Below are 16,311 nucleotides of genomic sequence, written 5' to 3'. Positions count from 1 at the left end.
AAAGCAGGAGAAACCCAAAGAGGGAGGTGCTGCTGTGCTGTGCTGGGTAAAACCAGGCACCCAGAGCCTCCAAAATGAGCTGGAAATGGTGCTTGTTGGCAGCTTTGGTGGGGCTGAGCCAGACTTTGAGGTGCGAAAGGCTGAATCCAACCATGCCCACCGCGCTTCTTCCCAGTTTGCCCCCTCCAAGCAGGATCTAACCCCCAACAGTGCTGGGTCACCTACTGGGACCATCAGATTGTAGGGCAGCAAACAGGCCAAAAGCTTCCTCAAATAATTCCTGCAGGAAAACAGCCCTTTTGCTGCCATACCCAAATCCTTTCCTCGCTTTTCCAAAGTTCTCCGATGGCTCTGGTGCTCCCGTGCTCTTTGCTGAGTGGTTGTGAGCGTCTCTGCTGCGAGAGACCGGTGAGACTGGAAATGAAGGTTGGTGACACTCCAATGCCATAAACTCAAGCTGCCCGCAGTGACACATCAGTCCCCAGGTGCTAATAAAGCGAGCAGGGAAAACAGGAGGAAAAATGAAACGGAGAGGAAGCTGAGGTGGTCAGAAAGGCGAGAATCCAGCTGGTGCTCGCTTAGGGTCACCCAATCTGTTGGGTTTGTGGGCCAATTTGTCCCATGTGGGGTAGCAGGGATGAGAAACCTGTCTGCTTCTTTTCTTCTTAGGGGGAAAAATGGTAAAAAGGTGGCTGGGGGGAGATGCGGACTCTGGAGGAGCTTTAAGGCAGAGTGCTCCATGGCATGGCTAGCGCGCTTCGGGGGCTTCAGCAGACAATACGGTGAAAACGCTGGTTTTTTCCTTTCTAAATGGGCAAAAAGAAGTGATATCTCTAAAGATAAAGAGCTGGGAGGCTTGCTCACAGCTGTGTTTACAGGCAGCTATTTCTGCAGAACAGAGTGAGCCATAGATGTCAATTTGCTTTTCGGTATGAGTTTCCTTCCGCGCAAAGGGCTGTACCAGAAGCGCTACACGTGGGAGGTGGGCGATGGAACGGCAGCAGGCACCGACCCCCCCAAACCACACGGATTTACTTGCGCCCTCAAAATTATTACAGCAAAGTCCTGAGGAGCTGGGGAGGGGGATCCGTCATCCCAGTAGATGATGTGCTGCAGATAGGAGACATGTTGGGAGCATAGACGCTCTGCGGGGTGGCTGGAGATCAATCAGTCCTTGGGCAAACCCCCCACCATGATAAAAGTTCCTCCTTTCTCCTCCCGTTTTTGGGGAGTTGAGGAGTACTTGGCTTTTCTTTTGAGGTCATTCTCATTTCTCTCTTCAGTCTTTAGTTTGCTTGGTGAAGAACCAGCAGTTGGTCTGGTTGTAAAGGGAAAACTGGCTCAGAAAAAAATACCCGGAGCACCCTCTAAATATTTGTTTGTGGCTGCAGATCAAATAGTCCCCATTCAGGATTTCTTTACAGCTGGCAAAGCTTGGTCGGGATTTTTCCCCTAAAAAAACAACCCTCATTTCCTATTTCACCCCATTTCCCACAAGCAGTTTGAGGTAGTTGTAAGCTCACCTCATCCCAGGGATTTCCCTCACCCTAGTGCAGAAGAAAAAGCAGAGAAAGGGAAACAAACTAGCCTGCGAGACATCTTCCCTCTGCTATAAAAACTCCTGGCGCGGCGTAGGGCGCTGGTTTGGTGTGGCCGTATGCTGTAGATAGCACCTCAGTAGAGGTTCTCTTGCGAGCTCCCACGTGGGAGCGCGGGGTGAGCTGCGTCCTCCCGTGTCAGCGTGGGCGCCGTGTCCTCAACCTGACCTGCACACAGCAAATCGTTTCGTAATTCGGAGTCTGACTCAAAAGGGAAAAACACACTCACAAAGGCCCTTGTGCTATTTTTTGGCCACGGGGCGCTGTGTTGAGTTTTGCTCTGGCGAACGACACCAAGTCGAGATTCTCCCCCTACAACTTTGGATTTTAAAACTCAGAATTACTTTTCTGCATACAGAGATGTGGATGGATGTGACTCAGGTGGGTTTTCTTTAGTGCTCAAGACCTCTGTCTTCTGTCTCCTTCTCGTTATAGCACCAGTTACTCGCTAACTGCCTGAACGCACCACCAAGAGAGCTGTTTGCTTTAATAAAAGAAGCTTTTAAGAGTTTATTTGTGAGTGCTTGAAAGTATTATCTTCCCCCTACACTCGCAGCCACCCAGGAGACGCAGCAGACAGGATGCAAACAAACCAGAGAAAGCTTTCCTAAAGCGGCTGGCGCACCTCAGGCTGGGTGACACGGGGTGACACAGGGTGACAATACCTGCTAAGGTGCTGGGAGCGTTTCCCTGTGACGTGTGGCATTCTTTATTTTATCAGCGCTGGGGAGCATTCTCCATCAGAGCTCCAAAGACTGGATGGTCTCGCATTGCTTATAGTCACATAATTATTACCTATGCATTACGATTTTTGGGAATGTTTACATACTTCTATACTAAGAAATAATTGATTACGTTAGCTATAATTGTTTAGTTTCATACTTATAATACATCTATTAATTGTTAAATATAAACTAAGCACTTTGCTTCTAAGCAATTTATTACTTAAAACTCTGTCACCCTCTTGTCACGCAGACGGATCTAAAACTTGAAACTCATTTTGCAGGTGGTTGGAAAGCGTTTATCACATCAATTGGTTAATGATAGATAAGTCTTTTGTAACTTAATCACAGCATACATGAATTTAGCAGCTTCTCTTCACAGAGCGGGTGGCACATGGGGGCGAGGAAGGTGCCTGTTGTCCCCAGAGAGCCTCTCATGCTGGTTCCCATTGCCTGAGGTGGGGTCCCTCACAGCCGCCATGTCACCCTCACAGCCCTGTCACCCTCAGGGCTGTTGGCCCTCACAACGCCTCATGAGGGCCTGTGGGGCTGCCCCTGCCAGCCACCCCAGGAGCTTGGGATGGGGCTGGGGGTGAGTTTTGGGAGGGGGAAAGCCCCTCCGCCATTGAGCGCACGGTGCTGTGGGGGCCCAGCGCTCCCTGCCAGCCAAGGGCTGATCCCTCCCAGCCGAGCGTTGCCGAAGTCTCTCCGGACTAAGCCGAAAGCGCCCGAAGCTGCGGCCTCGCCTCTCCCGAGAGGTTCCGAAGAGCCCCGAGCACCTCCCTCTTGGGCGGGAATCCGTCCTCCGAGCCCGTCCGAAACTTCCCGAACTCCCTCACGGCCTCGGTCTACGGAAAGAGCCGAAGTTTCCCGAGCGCGGGGGTCACGGGAGGTACCGGGCTGAGCGCGGAGTGGGGGGGGAAACGGGAAGGAGAGCGCGTGCGCCCGCGAAGGTCTCCGGAAGAAGCCGAGGCTTCCCGAACGCCGCTCGCTAGCGAGCGGTTCCGGAAAGAGCCGAAGGTTGCCGAGCGCCGGTGGGCCGAGCGGCTCCGGAGCGGCCCGAAGGCGCCCGAGCGTCCGTCCTGCCGGACTGCTGGAGGCGGCCGCAGCGCCATGTTTGATGCTCCGCTACTTCAGTGAGGAAAATCCGCCGGCATCGCCCGAGAGCCGCCACCGCGAAGGGCTCCGCTGCCCCCGGGGAGGGGGACCGAGACCCCCCGCCGCCGGCGGCTCATGAGCAGCGCGGCCTGAGCCGCCTCCCCCCCTCCCCTCCCCGCCGGCCCCCTCTCCCGTCCCCTCCCCGCGCCGAGCCCTCCGGGAGGCGCGTTGTCACGGAGACCGGCGCCGGTGCCGGCCCGCCGCGCTGCCCCGGCCGCCGCACCGGCCCCCGGCCCGCTCCCCGGCTCCCCCCCGGCCCCGGCCCCGCTCCCCGCCGGGGGGTGGTGGCTCCGCTTGGCGATGAGTTTACCGCAGAAGGCGGCTTTGAAACCCGGCGCGGCGGCGGCGGCGGGGACCGGCCCCGGGAGCGGGGCGGCGGCGGCAGCGGCGGCTGGGCCGCCTCCCCCCCCGGCTCCCCCTCACCCGGCGGCGGCGCCGGCGCCTCACCCCACGATCAGGGCCTTGCCGCCCCAGCCGCCCCAGCAGTATCCTTTGCCCCGGGGGTTGGGGGGCGACACAGCGAGAGGGGCCCTGGGGGGGTGAGAGGCCGCGGGGGCCCCTCAGCCCTGCGGGGGGTGGGGAGTGGCGGTTGGGGACTCTCCGGTTTGTGTGTGTGTGTGTGTGAGACCCCCCCTCCCCCCCAAAGAGAGGTCTGCACCTGCTGGGGTGGTGTGGGGAAAGGGGGTGCCCCCCCATAATGGGCTGGTTTGGGGGTTCACCCCCTTCCCCTGGGGAAGCCAGAGGGTCCCCCAGCCCCTTTCCCCCCCGCCCTGAGCAGCAGTGACCCCCAAGGGTAAACTTTTAATTATAAATTGCTCTTCAGTTTTGCCTCTCCTCCTGCCCAGGTAAGTCCTTTGGTTTTGTTATTTATCCACGTGAACTGAAACCCAGGTTTTTCCAGCTGGGGCCGATTTTTATGCCATTTATTTATTTTATTTGATATTTTTTTCTTACTTGGCCAGTGGAAATAAATCTCGGGTGGAATGTCACGCCGAGCAGCTTTCCCCGCCAGGCCACGCGCGATGGGGAGGACAAGGCTCCCACTCACACAAAAAAATACATGATCCCAGCGCCAAAACGGCCCCGGCTACAAAGAGAGGCCGGCGGTTGCTGCGAATGTTTTTTAAAGGTCTTGGGTTCTCTGCTGCCGCTAGGCCCGAGTCGGGAGGTAAATACTGCAGGGATCAGCAGGAAAGTGGGGTGGCCTGGATGAGGTTTTGTTGCCAGCATCCCCTGGCAAACTGGCTTTTTGCTCCCTGCTGAAGTTTTCAGTGTGGGGGGGAGCGTGAAGTGTAAAAACCACACTCAAGTGAAATATCGCGACCGCGTTGTCCGGGAACGGTGCGGCGTGCCGGGCAGGGACAGCCCGGAGCGTGTTTTGCTGTTGGTCGGTGGCCGTGACTTTGGTTTTGGTGTGGAAGTGCAGGGTGGTTATTTTGCTGAGGGCTGTTGGAGCTGTGCGGTGGTGTCTGTGCTCTTCAAGAAATGTATTCCCTGTGTATGAGTATTTTAGTGCTCTCACTTTCATTTTTGAGGTGGGAAAACCGAGCCCTTTTATAATCAGTTTGGGTCCATTGTTTTCTTGAGCTTCCGGCAAGAATCGTTCTTGCCGCGACCACAGATACGTTGCTTAAATCATGAGACTGTTGACGTTACCGATTTGTTTGGGTCAAGTGAGAAAACCTCTGAAGATTTCAGAGAGTGCTGTGGAGGGACGGACTCTCTCCGCTGGGTGTTTTTGGCGAGCTTGTGCTGTTCTATAATTCCAGCGTGTGCTTTATTTAGGAAAAAAAGTGCAAAGGTGCTGTCATGACTAAGTCAGCGGGGCGATGGTCGGTAAAACTGTTGCTCAGGGGAAATTTGGCTTAGTTTTGAGCAATGTGCTGAGTGTTATGGTGGGAACGCCGGACAAAGTTGGTGCTCAGCTGAGCTTTCCAGCAAGGTGCTGGTTTGTCTGGAAAGAGCCTTTTTGAATGGAAAACATGATGCTTGACAGCTGGAGAGCTGGAGTTTGCCTGGCTCTGGGATCAGGAGCGTGCTGGGCTTTCCAAAGCACTTGATTTTCAAGTAATGATTAAAAGCACCGTGGAGCGACTTGAGCAGCTTCTTTGGCGTCGTCAAGGGTGAGCTTGGGGTTGCTTTGCAAGAGCGGCTTGTGTTGCAGCTGAGGCAGGAGGACGCTGTTGCTTTTGGTGAGTGTTGTCACGAAACGCCTTGCCACACGTGAGGGGTGAAACTTGGGCTTACCCCTGAGCCCAGCCTAAGAATAAGAAGCCTTGGAAGGACCAGATGAGACCCTAAAGGAGCCGCAGATGGTGTGACAGCGTGTCCCACCGCGGGGACACAACTGGACGCCCAGAGAAGTCTAGAGGAATGGAGAAGCATTAGGTAGATATGAGTTGACATTATAAAAGTGGGCAGGTTAAAATGATAAAGTCTTAATTTTTATGACTAGCCGTGCCTGTTTGAAAACACACTGTGTTTGACCAATACCTCTCCTTAACTTTTAAACTACTTATCTGCCCTTATAGTATCTACAAACGCTGTGATCTTGATACCTTTTGGGTGATCTGCGTTGGGGTGCCTGTGTTTTCCCTCCGCCGCAACCCGCGTGTGCTCTGGGTATAAACAAAAGCTGTTACCTTTTCCAGGCGCTGCTGAAAAGTGAGACTTGGGGAGCAGAGTTCACCTGTGATTTGCTGGAGTGCACTGGGTCATCCGAGTTCAGCCTTATTTTTAGCTCTGTTTGGTTTCTTTTTTCATGTTTTATCTGTTTTGATACGACTGTTGAGCCAGCATTACCCTACAGCAGATATAGTTGCAGGTTTTTTCGGGCGACTCGGAGCAAGGAAAACACTGCGAGGTCTCCTTCGCACAGCAAGGGTTTATTTATTATGTGGAGGATTATTATATGTTAATAGGTAGGTTGAGGCTCTGACGTGGACTTTTCAAACTCAAGCAGTTTCTGCGTGGTGAACTTTGTGTCTTTGGAAATACATGTGGTTATTAGTACTTAATATATCATGAAATTAAATGGTTATCTGTATAATTTGAAAAAAAAAATAATTGGGTGAGAGAGAACTAACTGTACAGGAAAAAGAGCTTGTGCATTTGTAGAAAGACATTAGCTAAGGAAAAGAAAATATAGAGGGAAGGAGGGATTTTAAAAATGTATTTTTTGAAGGAAAGCAAAGCTAGAAGTGATGGACATGAACAGAAAGGTTTAAATGGGAGTTCTGGTACGTGCTGGATAGGGAATTATTGGAGCTGCTGTAAGACAAGAGATAGCTTTGAGAAAGTTCCTTAACATGGTGGCTTCAAGAAGTATGATTTTCTGTGTAAAAGTAAGTTGGGAAAAGTTTGTGTCTCTGGTGAGTATTCAGTCAGACCGGATTTCAGGCAGAAACTGTGGTCAGAAGTTGTCAGGGTGGACAAATGCTCTGATTTGATTGTAACTCTTATTTGGGGAGGAGGGACAAGGGAGGGATGGCACACAGAGGGGTATTATCCAAAATAAATGCCCATCTGCTCACCTTTGCTTTGGCTTTCAGAGCGAGGAATGAGTTCCAGGTGAAGGCGGTTGCTCTGTAGCGAGAATTCTTCCATGAAAATATAAAATACTGACGGAACGCTCTGGGCCGCAAGCTTACGGTAGAACTTTGTGCTTTTAAATCGATGGCACTTCTGACGCGTGTTAAACTACGCCGTGTTTCTTTACTCTCCCTCGCTTAAATGTATTTGATATGTGTTACATTAAGCTGCTCTTTAAAAAGTCCCCGTGCTGTGAAGAAATTTTATGGATCAATATTATTAGGATACTGGTTCCTTCACAGCCCCAGCCCCAAACTCTGCATGGGGATGGACAAACCAACAGATTGCTGTTGAACTCGGGTGATGTTGTGTGTCTGCTGGCTCGTCAGGGTTAATTTAACGCTGCACCTCGGGGCCAGATTTGAGCCTTCTTGGGCTCGGGGCTGGTGGCAGTAGGTTTTAGTTTTCTTTTCCTAGCTTCCTTGCCTTTGGAGTGAGTTCGGCTTCTTGACGGGCTCTGTGCAGGCCCCAGTAAACTTGACCTTAATGCATCCCCATAGCTCTTCCAGGGTGGGATTGGGCATCTCTGGACATGGGTTTTTTCCAGGTTATTGCAGCAGGGCAATCGTGGCAGGTTCAGGATGGCTTTTAACAGATGGGTCATTTAAAATCTTTCTTTTCTTCTCTTCTCACTGTCTTAATTCCGTTTCTGAGAAGCAGAGAGGAAGGATCAGCATTTGGGAGGATTTCTGTGTGAAGTTCATCACCGCTATGCAGAGCAACTTGAGTTTTGCTGGTGTTTCTTTTATAATTGAGCTTTAGTTTTTCCTGAGTTGCTTTAGCTAACTGTGCTGTAGTCCCTTTCAGAAAGCGACGTGCTGGTTCCTGCTCTGTTTTGGGGCATCTTCTGGATGCAAGCGGCTTCCCAAAAACCCAGGAGATCAGCAAGAAATCCAGCATCACTTTCAGGAATGAAGTTGGGGTGAGGTTCTGACAGTGCTTACCCGGCGTTCGGATGCGTTGGAGTTGGCTTGCGCTGGTAATCTAGTGAAATTAAGACCGTTGAGGAGGATTTGGGTGCGTGAGGGTTTTCTGGCGTCTCTTAGCGAGGAAAGAGTTGCGCTGGAGGGGAAAGTGCCCAAGGATCTCCCTGAGGAGACCATCAGGGTGTCTGTGGCTGCGATACCCTCTGGCAGTTGGGCCCAACGCCGTCTTCCCTCCGTACTTCCATTACGAGTGGCTTTTCTTCCAAATTACGTGATGCAGCATCTTTGGAGATGAGGACCCAGGGATGAGGAGCCCATAAAAGTTAGTTTGAAGAGGTGATGGTGGCTTTTGTGTCAAGCTGTTCCTCCCTGCGACTCAAGGGCATCAGCTCCGGCTTGTGTGCGGCTTTGGCGTTGAGCTAAAGCTGAAACGAGAGTGTTCTGCAAGTCATCTCCCAGATGCCAGTTCGTTGAGAAGTGTTTCCGTGTTAGAAGTGTCTGGAGCGGTGGATCGTACATCTTGGGAGAGAAGGTTTGGAAACGTGGAGGCTTTCCTGCTGCTCCGTGGTTAGTGGCTCTTCTGCAGGGGAGGAACAGGCACGGGTTAGTGAGCTGATTGCCAAAATATTATTAATAAAAGTACTTTTAGACCTCTCTGCCATCTCCCCCGTTGATGTTCCCCAGCCTTGGCACATCTCAGCATTCTTTCAAGCAGAAATAGCTTTAATTTATTTAATGACAAAAGCTAATCATGTTATAGCGCAGATATGTCACTTTACCAGCTTTGGAAGATTTCTGTGGTGAAATGTCCTGGGGAAAACCATTCTTACAAAAAATGTGATTTCAGATAGCTTATTATCTTCTCAAATTTGAGGACATGATTTTATGTGTTCTCTGGCACAAGTCTGCGGGAAAAGGTTACTTCAGCCGTTGAAATATATATGCATTTAATGCACAGTGCTGATGTTTGAACACTATGTTTTTATCTATGGTAAGAAGTTGGTGAGAGAGTAATAGGAGACAAAACAAATCACTTCCCTTGTAGATGTTGGGACGTGGAAGGATTTTCATCTGTGCGTATTTGTCCATCATCTAAGGCCGAAAGGCTTGTTCATGGCGTTAGCAAATGCTGGGACACGTGGAGCTGGTGCGGTCGCTCCGTTTTTGTTTGGTGGTAAGAGCGAGCAGTGAAATTCTCTTTTTAGAAGGCAGAGGTAACCTATATTTTCTTTTTCTCCCTAATCCAGCCATTTCAGGGCTAGTCAACTGTCAAGTTTAGTTGTGTGTAAATCCGCTAATATGATTAGAGTTGCTGGAATTTTTACTCTGGGGAATTACAGATGAGTAGTATCACTATTTTACAGGCATTTCTTTAGTAGGAAACTTTATCTGTGACTTGAATATCTCTGTTAGCAGTTGCGAAAGCTTTTCTGGAGTGAATGGGGAAGAGAAGACTGGGTTTTGTTACAGGGCATGAAGATGCGGGTGGAGGATTCGTGTGCCCCGTGGTCTGGAGGCACGGGGGGAATTAGTTGGGAAGGTAGTTGATGTGGCTCCTCGCAGTGCTGGGTTTTACACTTGGTGGTAATTCCAAGGACCTCTCCTACGTACAGCTTTGCTTTCCAAACTGCGGCCTTGGTTTTGCCTCCCAAATAGGAAACGATGATGTGGAACAGCTGGAAGAAGAAAATAGAATAGCTTCCTAAAAAAAGGAAAGGATGAGAGGAAGGAGAGCAAAACAAGCTTTAAGGCTAGTGAAATTTTCTCCTACATGTTCTTCTTCTGTTTTATGATACACGTTTGGAAGATGGCCCGGAACGCGCGCTCTTTTCCTGGTGGCACACTGTTGCTGATGGGACTTGAGTCAAATTGCTGCTGGGCATGTAACTAGGTTAATGGGACAGCGTGGTTTTTCCTTTCCTGAAAGGGAAATTACGTGCTCTCTGTTTTGATTGTACCTTAAGAGTTGTTTTTACCTTTGGTTGCTGTCTAGTCGTCTGAGGTGGAGAGGAGAGGACAAGTTTCCCCACACTGAGATAATTTCAGCTACCAAAAATAACGCATTTCCACTGTTGGTTGTAGCACTTTGCGCGTCCTTTATCTGGATGAGAGTTAAAATATTTCTAGAGCTTTAAATCTGCCTGAAGAAAAGCAAAGTGGCTTCTAAAATGTGTGTTTTGTAAGGAAAAGGTCTCCAGTTTTCGACCGATACCAGCAGCGTTCTCCAAAACCGTCGGTGAAGTGTCGATATGGGTCAGGACTTGTCGAGGTGCTCGGAGCAGCTGCTCCTTTCCAAGTGGTTGAACTCGACTCCCGTGCTCTGGAACAGGAGTATCTGCATGGAAATAACGCTGTAAGAGTCTCAAACATAAAGAGCATCCCCGCTTTTACCAGGGGAGCGGACTTGACGTGGTATAATAAATATATCCACGGGCTGGTAGGGAAAGAAATTCGCTGCCCATCTTTGAGTTTGCTCTTGATTCTGTATAAACACCGAGCAAGGGAGAGCTAACACAGTTCAAGATCTTAAATAACGCAGATTTTCCTCAGTTTGAAAAGCTTTTGGGAGGTGGAAGCTCATGAACATTGCACCGATTCTCTCTTTGGGGTTGCCAGATGATGCTTGTGTGTTTGTGTTTGGGTTTGATTTACATGTGAGAGTGAGTGAGTGAGTTACTGAATTACTAAGAGCAGCCTGATTTAAATGTCTGTGTTGCTGGCGACATTTGAAAATCCATTGGAACTAATGCTGGTCTGAAAATGAGGTTTTATGCATGATTAAGAAGTCGTAGAAGTTATTATTGTGCCTTGAAACCGGCATTTTTCTGGGCTTATTTTGTTCTTTCGCCGAAAAGCAAATACGACACGAGTCTTTGGTCTTTTCAGACTAAGCAGGAGACTCTTGCTATGAGCATCCAGGGGAAAGCTTTGTAGTGATAGTACTCACAGCTTTGGATTTTTAGTTGAAAGGCTTCTGACACTCTGAAGAAAGGACATATCTGTTAAAAATAATATATATACATTCTGACTGAGTGCCCAGACCTGGTCCTTCTGTCCTTGGACGGCCACGGAATCTATAGAACCATCAAGTCTGATGTGAAATTATAAGCGGAATCTGGTCTGCAAACTTTCTGGAAGTCTCAAGTTCTTATTTGTGGTGATGTACAGGGCGCTTTAAGCACTGGATGCTTCATTTTGCAGCATTTGGCTCTATATCTATATTATATTTGAAAGCGAATTAGTCAATGTGCATACCTGAGGGTTGATAATCTTTACCACTTTTCTTTTTTCAAGAACTGAGATCAGAAAGCATTTCAAGCGTGTTTGCTGTGACTTTTAATGTGAAATTCACGGTGCATCTCAAGCTCTGGAGGCTGGGAAGGGATTTCAGCAGCGGGTGATTCATGCCCCGTTTTAGCATCTTTTGGACGTGCTATTTCTTGGGCTGGTGAGACATCAGAGTTCAACTCGCTGGAGGATATAGAGTTAGAATATAAAGTTCGCAGCAGTGCTCACACATATAAATACCAGTTCTCGGATGGTCTCTCTTGAAATACTTTCCTGGGCTCTGCGTTTTGTATTCTAGACTTGCGAAATGCAAATAATTCAGCTGTCAACCTGTCTGTGTGACTGGAGTTTTCTGTTTTCCTTCCTTGTGCTTAAAAGTAGTTTTCAAAGCGCTTTTTCTTCAAAAGAAAAAAGAACATGGAATTTTTGTTGATATGCAAATAGCACAAAGTGTAATTCTTCAACAAGCTTAAGCCGTTCAGCTTAATTGTATTGATTACATTTCCAAAACAGATTTTTAAATTTAGAGTAGTTTGTAATGAACTTTTTTTTGGTGTGTGTTTAAATATTTGGTTCTGGGCTTGTGCGCTAAGTTTGACTTGAAATTCTTCCCATTTTCCCCCCAAAAAACCTTACCGTTGTTGCTCCGTCTGTGGCAGCGGTACCTGGAATAGCTGAACAATTGTTACCGACGCTTGGCACCGGCCCCATCGCTGCTCGCCGGAGCCAAAGCACACTTGATCTGCTCAGCCTGACATTAAGATCATTAAGTAAATGAATGAATTGTACTGTCACCAAATTCCCACTCGGGCAGCCAAAGAACATGTGGGTTTTATAGCCGGGACCTCTGTCCAGAATGTCTTATTGAATGGCCTGGATGTCAGGGGTGGGGACAGTCGGCGAAAGGCTTTCTAGTAAAACGTGTGTCTTAATGAGAATTACGGTGTGGGGTTGTGTAAGAGCCTGAATTAGTCGACATCTGCTCATCTGAGATGAGAGTTAATCAACCTGTGAAGGGCGTGTAAAGAGAAACCTGAGCACGGCAATAAGAAAAGGAGAGAATCGAAGAGGGGAGGAGAGAGATTTCTGCATTGGCAACTCAGGTCTGTCTTGCTATTTAAAAAGAATTTGTTGGGGAAAGAATGCAGCCATGGGGTTTGAGGTCTCGCTGCTTGAGCGAAAATGCTTAAAGGTCGCTTGGGGTTTGGAAGATCTTGGAGAAATCCACTGAACTTCCACCTCCGGGAGGAGAAGGTTGAGGATACTTTCTCAAATGAGGGGAGTTGACTTGTCAGGCTTGGTTTGCCTTTTCTTGTGATCTGGGTCCATCCTCGTTTTTATTACATTGTGCCGAAGATGCTGGTGTTATTTATGAATGGGGGATGTGAAGGATCCGTAGAATCCCCGCTTTGCTGCAGGTGGGTCAGGAGTGTCTCTGAATCCCAAAGGAAAAGCTGAACGTGTGTTTTGACCAGACGAAGCATCGAATCGTGGGTCTGTGGGTGGTGGGTGCTGCAGCCCTGAATATCGCAGACGCTCTGTGCTAGGGATGACTTGAATTGTTTGATTCAGTCCATTCATGTTGTGAAGTGCAGCAAAGCGTCAGTGTTTAAGACCATGTTCAGTGCTTTAAACCTGGAGCAAATCCTTTTCTCTTTCTCCCTTCCTCATACCTTAGTGTTTGTCTTGGTAATGGTTAATTTGATAAAAGGCGCTAAAATAGCATTGGGAACCAACATTGTCCGTGGTGCTTCCTTATTCATGCTTTAACATTCACTCATTGCTATGGGATGATGAAAACCAAGTGGTTGGGTCACATTTGTAGGTGCTGCAATTCATGATCTTTGAAGACCTGTTAAGAATACACTGATATCGCAGTTTCCCTGTGGTCTGAAATCAGCAAAACTGGGGTTTTGTGCAAGCAGAAGGCAGGGACAGGTCCTGAAATTCTCATTTCTTTCCCATCCGGGACAGCACATCACGTACATCTCCACCGATTCCTGCTTGCGTCTTGGTTCAGCCGGGTGGAATTTCTGCAGAGGCCGCTTTGTGCAATAAAGGGTGCTTGGAAGTCTTCTTCCATGACCACGTTGGCATATGCAGCCGTCCCTGTTTTACCTCTGGGTTTGTGGCCCCAGTTCAACCTAATGTAGGTAAACCCAGTATTTCTTTAGATGAGAAATGCTCTGAGACTCATCTACCGCTCATCATTAGGCTCAGTTGGGATAAATATATTGTTGCTATTGCTTTTTCTTCGAGCACGCTGCAGAGGTATATGTCAAGTATGTGATGGGGGAGTCCTGGTGAGGAAGAATTGAACATATAGAGGGTTGGACCAAGGGGTCCGGGGCTCCTGTCCAACCTGTATATGTTTATGAGCTATGTTTTCTTTGCAGCGTTGTGCTGCCTGCTTTCTCAGCATTTAATTTTGTGTCGCATGGCATTTTGAACTCCGGAGAAGTCATTAAGCTCCGCATGTGGCGAGAGGGTGCGTACTGTTTCATTTCATCGTGATAAACCGCTGAAATAAAGATGATGGGGAGGGAAATCACGAGGCGTTTCAAAACCGGGAGTTGAAATGAGCATTAATGCTCTCGAGAAGCGAACTTCTAGAATTCATTGCTTGGCTGATGGAAGGACCATCCGTCCGGGTGACAACGCTGCTGTCACCGCGACGCTTCCTGACAGATTGATGAGCAGAACATGACGTTTTCCCATGAAGTCCCAGCATGAAGTATTAGAGACGCGGTAGGAAATGTAGCTGAGAGAATGAGACAGTAAACTACGAGGCTGCTTGATATTCATGCTTATCATACAGATAGAAATGCTGGCTTGAAATATGTGGTTGGTGCTGTAGGGCCCTGAACCTGCAGCGTCTGTCCCTATAGAGAAGGGCGTGCGTGGGTTGTAGCCTTGTAAGCTATAGGAGTCTTTTAGTGGTTTTAGGGTACAAAGCTGGAGGTGAGTGGGCTGGGGGAGCTCTGTGTCAATGGCATACATAGGACGAGAAAAATAAGCAAGCTGGTTTTTAGTACATTGCAGAAATTCAGTATCTTGGGTGAAAATTGCTGCGAATTAGTGCCGTAGTTCATGTGTCTGTATTGGGAACTGTTTCTTTTTCCAGTCTTGTAACAACATGCCTCCTGATGCAGATAATTGCTGGTGCTAAAGGGAAGCTGGAGATGTAAGGTTTTATTATCGTGGATGAATTCAGGCTGATGGAAGGTGGAGTGTGGTACCCACAGGCTGGCAGCTGGGAAAGGCTGAGCAGGAGCTTGGTCACCGTCCCTGCGATGAGGTGGGTTTGTGTTCCTCCCCGTGGCTTTTGACTTTATCTGCTTGGACTTTGATGTTCTGCGCTGGTTATGTGTTTGTAGGCATTTCTGATTTCACTTTTTGACTTCCTCCCCCAGAAAAAAAAAAAGAAGTGGCAAAGATTATCAACCCTTGGGTATCTCCCTGCTGAATTCCCTTTTGAATATAATGTAGATATTGAGTCCGATTCATCAGCCGGATGCTGCAAAACGAAGTGTCTGGTGCCTAAAGCGCCCTGTACATCACCACAAACAAGAATTCCAGACTTCCAGAAAGTTTGCAGACCAGATTTTGCTTGTAATTTCACATCGGACTTGACAGTTCTGTAGATCCCATGGCCGTCCAAGGACAGAAGGTCTTTCCACTCAATGGGAATGCATATATTTATATATAAACAAATTACTATGTGCATTGAATAACTATTCTGAAGGGGGGGGAAAAAGCACAACCAACCAAGCAAACCCCCCCCAAAACCCAACACAAAGCAAACAATCACAATGCTTCCTCACCGGGGAGGTTTTAGGGAGCACGGGGACGGCTCCGCACCTCGTCCCCGGACCCCAACGCCTGTTTATCGGGTGAGCTCCAAGCAGCACATGGACAGCGGCTGCTCAGCGCGGAGCCGCTCGCCGCTATCGGGCCAGAAACTGCTGTTTCAGCTCCTAATCAGGGGATTCAGCTGCTAAATTGGGGGATATTTGTTTGCTTTGAAGCGTGGTTTCGTTTGGGTGAGATACCATGTGGTTTGGATATTGTGGTGTGAATTGTTTTAAGCTCGATGATTGAAGTACAGAAGTATTTAACAATAAATACTCTATCAGCAGTTGTGTGTGAAAGGTGGATACGGCTTTAGCTCTGCTGTCTTGTGTGTGGCTTTTTATTAAAAATACTACTTTTTCTGCCAGATTAGATGTGTTGCAACCAAAGGGCTGAAGAACCGTACCTGTGAGTTTTAGAAGAGACCAAAAGCCAAAGTAATTCCAGAAAGGAGCGGGCTGGTATTTGGTTTGGGATCAAACCCTTGTTCTCCCGATTGCTCCTGCGTGCTCTCTGTCAAACTGGTTTGCTTACAGCCTCGCTTTGTCTATTTTTACAGCATTTACCAAGACATTTCTTAGTCTTAGTCTTGTACAGCAGCCACTCAGTATAAGGCTACTATTATAATTTTTCTTTCCCCTTCAAAATCAAAATGTGATAAAACAAAGACCAGCGATTGTCCCAAGTTCTGGCTCTGACATTTCCTCACATCAGACTTGTCTGTGTTCCCCCAGCTCTTCCCTGGCTGCCGCTTGGGACTTCTGTGGATGTTTCTCTTTGAATGCTTATCTCCTATTAAAAATTCCTGCTTTTCTCCCCCCTTTTCATCTTAGTTTCTTGCTGGGCTGAACATCTTCCCTTTCCCCGGCGATGGGCGCAATTAGTTTGCCCAGTGGCGTCGCTTGATAAAGCAACCCAGGAACTTCTCCCAGCCCATCTCTTCTTCTCCCAACCCTTCCATTCACTTGGTTTTTAAAGGTTTCAAGCATTCCCGAAGCAGCTGGGGATGAACGGGCCGGGTTTTGAGCTGAGGGGGTGTGGTGGTGTTATCAGCTGGGGCAGAAATGTCTTCAGCAAAGAGCAGCTGGAGCGTGTTTTTGGCAGCGTCTCTGGCTCATCCTCTGGAGGAGGTTTGCAGAGTTCCTCTAACTCAGCTCTCTTAGGACCTGGAATATT

The 16,311-nt window shown here is 48.6% G+C and overlaps 1 protein-coding gene and 1 long non-coding RNA gene across 10 annotated transcripts in view; both read left to right on the top strand.

The window, feature by feature from the left end:
* The first annotated feature begins 3,347 nt into the window (after positions 1-3,347).
* EIF4G3 (eukaryotic translation initiation factor 4 gamma 3) overlaps positions 3,348-16,311 on the top strand; it is a 129,182-nt gene continuing 116,218 nt past the window's right edge. For 5 of the 9 annotated variants that reach the window (XM_065037632.1, XM_065037636.1, XM_065037633.1 and 2 more), the window contains exon 1: positions 3,348-3,963. In XM_065037632.1, coding sequence (XP_064893704.1) covers positions 3,779-3,963 — 185 coding nt within the window. In that variant the 5' untranslated portion in view covers positions 3,348-3,778. The remainder of the gene's footprint in view (positions 3,964-16,311) is intronic. The other 4 variants (XM_065037640.1, XM_065037639.1, XM_065037638.1 and 1 more) reach the window with 1 other exon arrangement.
* Positions 3,974-15,450, top strand: LOC110355924 (uncharacterized). Its single transcript, XR_010467451.1, has 2 exons — positions 3,974-14,581; positions 14,697-15,450. It is a non-coding gene; the product is annotated as an uncharacterized LOC110355924 (long non-coding RNA).

This window comes from Columba livia, chromosome 21 (genome assembly GCF_036013475.1).
Source record: "Columba livia isolate bColLiv1 breed racing homer chromosome 21, bColLiv1.pat.W.v2, whole genome shotgun sequence".
NCBI classification, from domain to species: domain Eukaryota; kingdom Metazoa; phylum Chordata; class Aves; order Columbiformes; family Columbidae; genus Columba; species Columba livia.
This window is presented reverse-complemented; position numbering and strand designations above follow the sequence as displayed.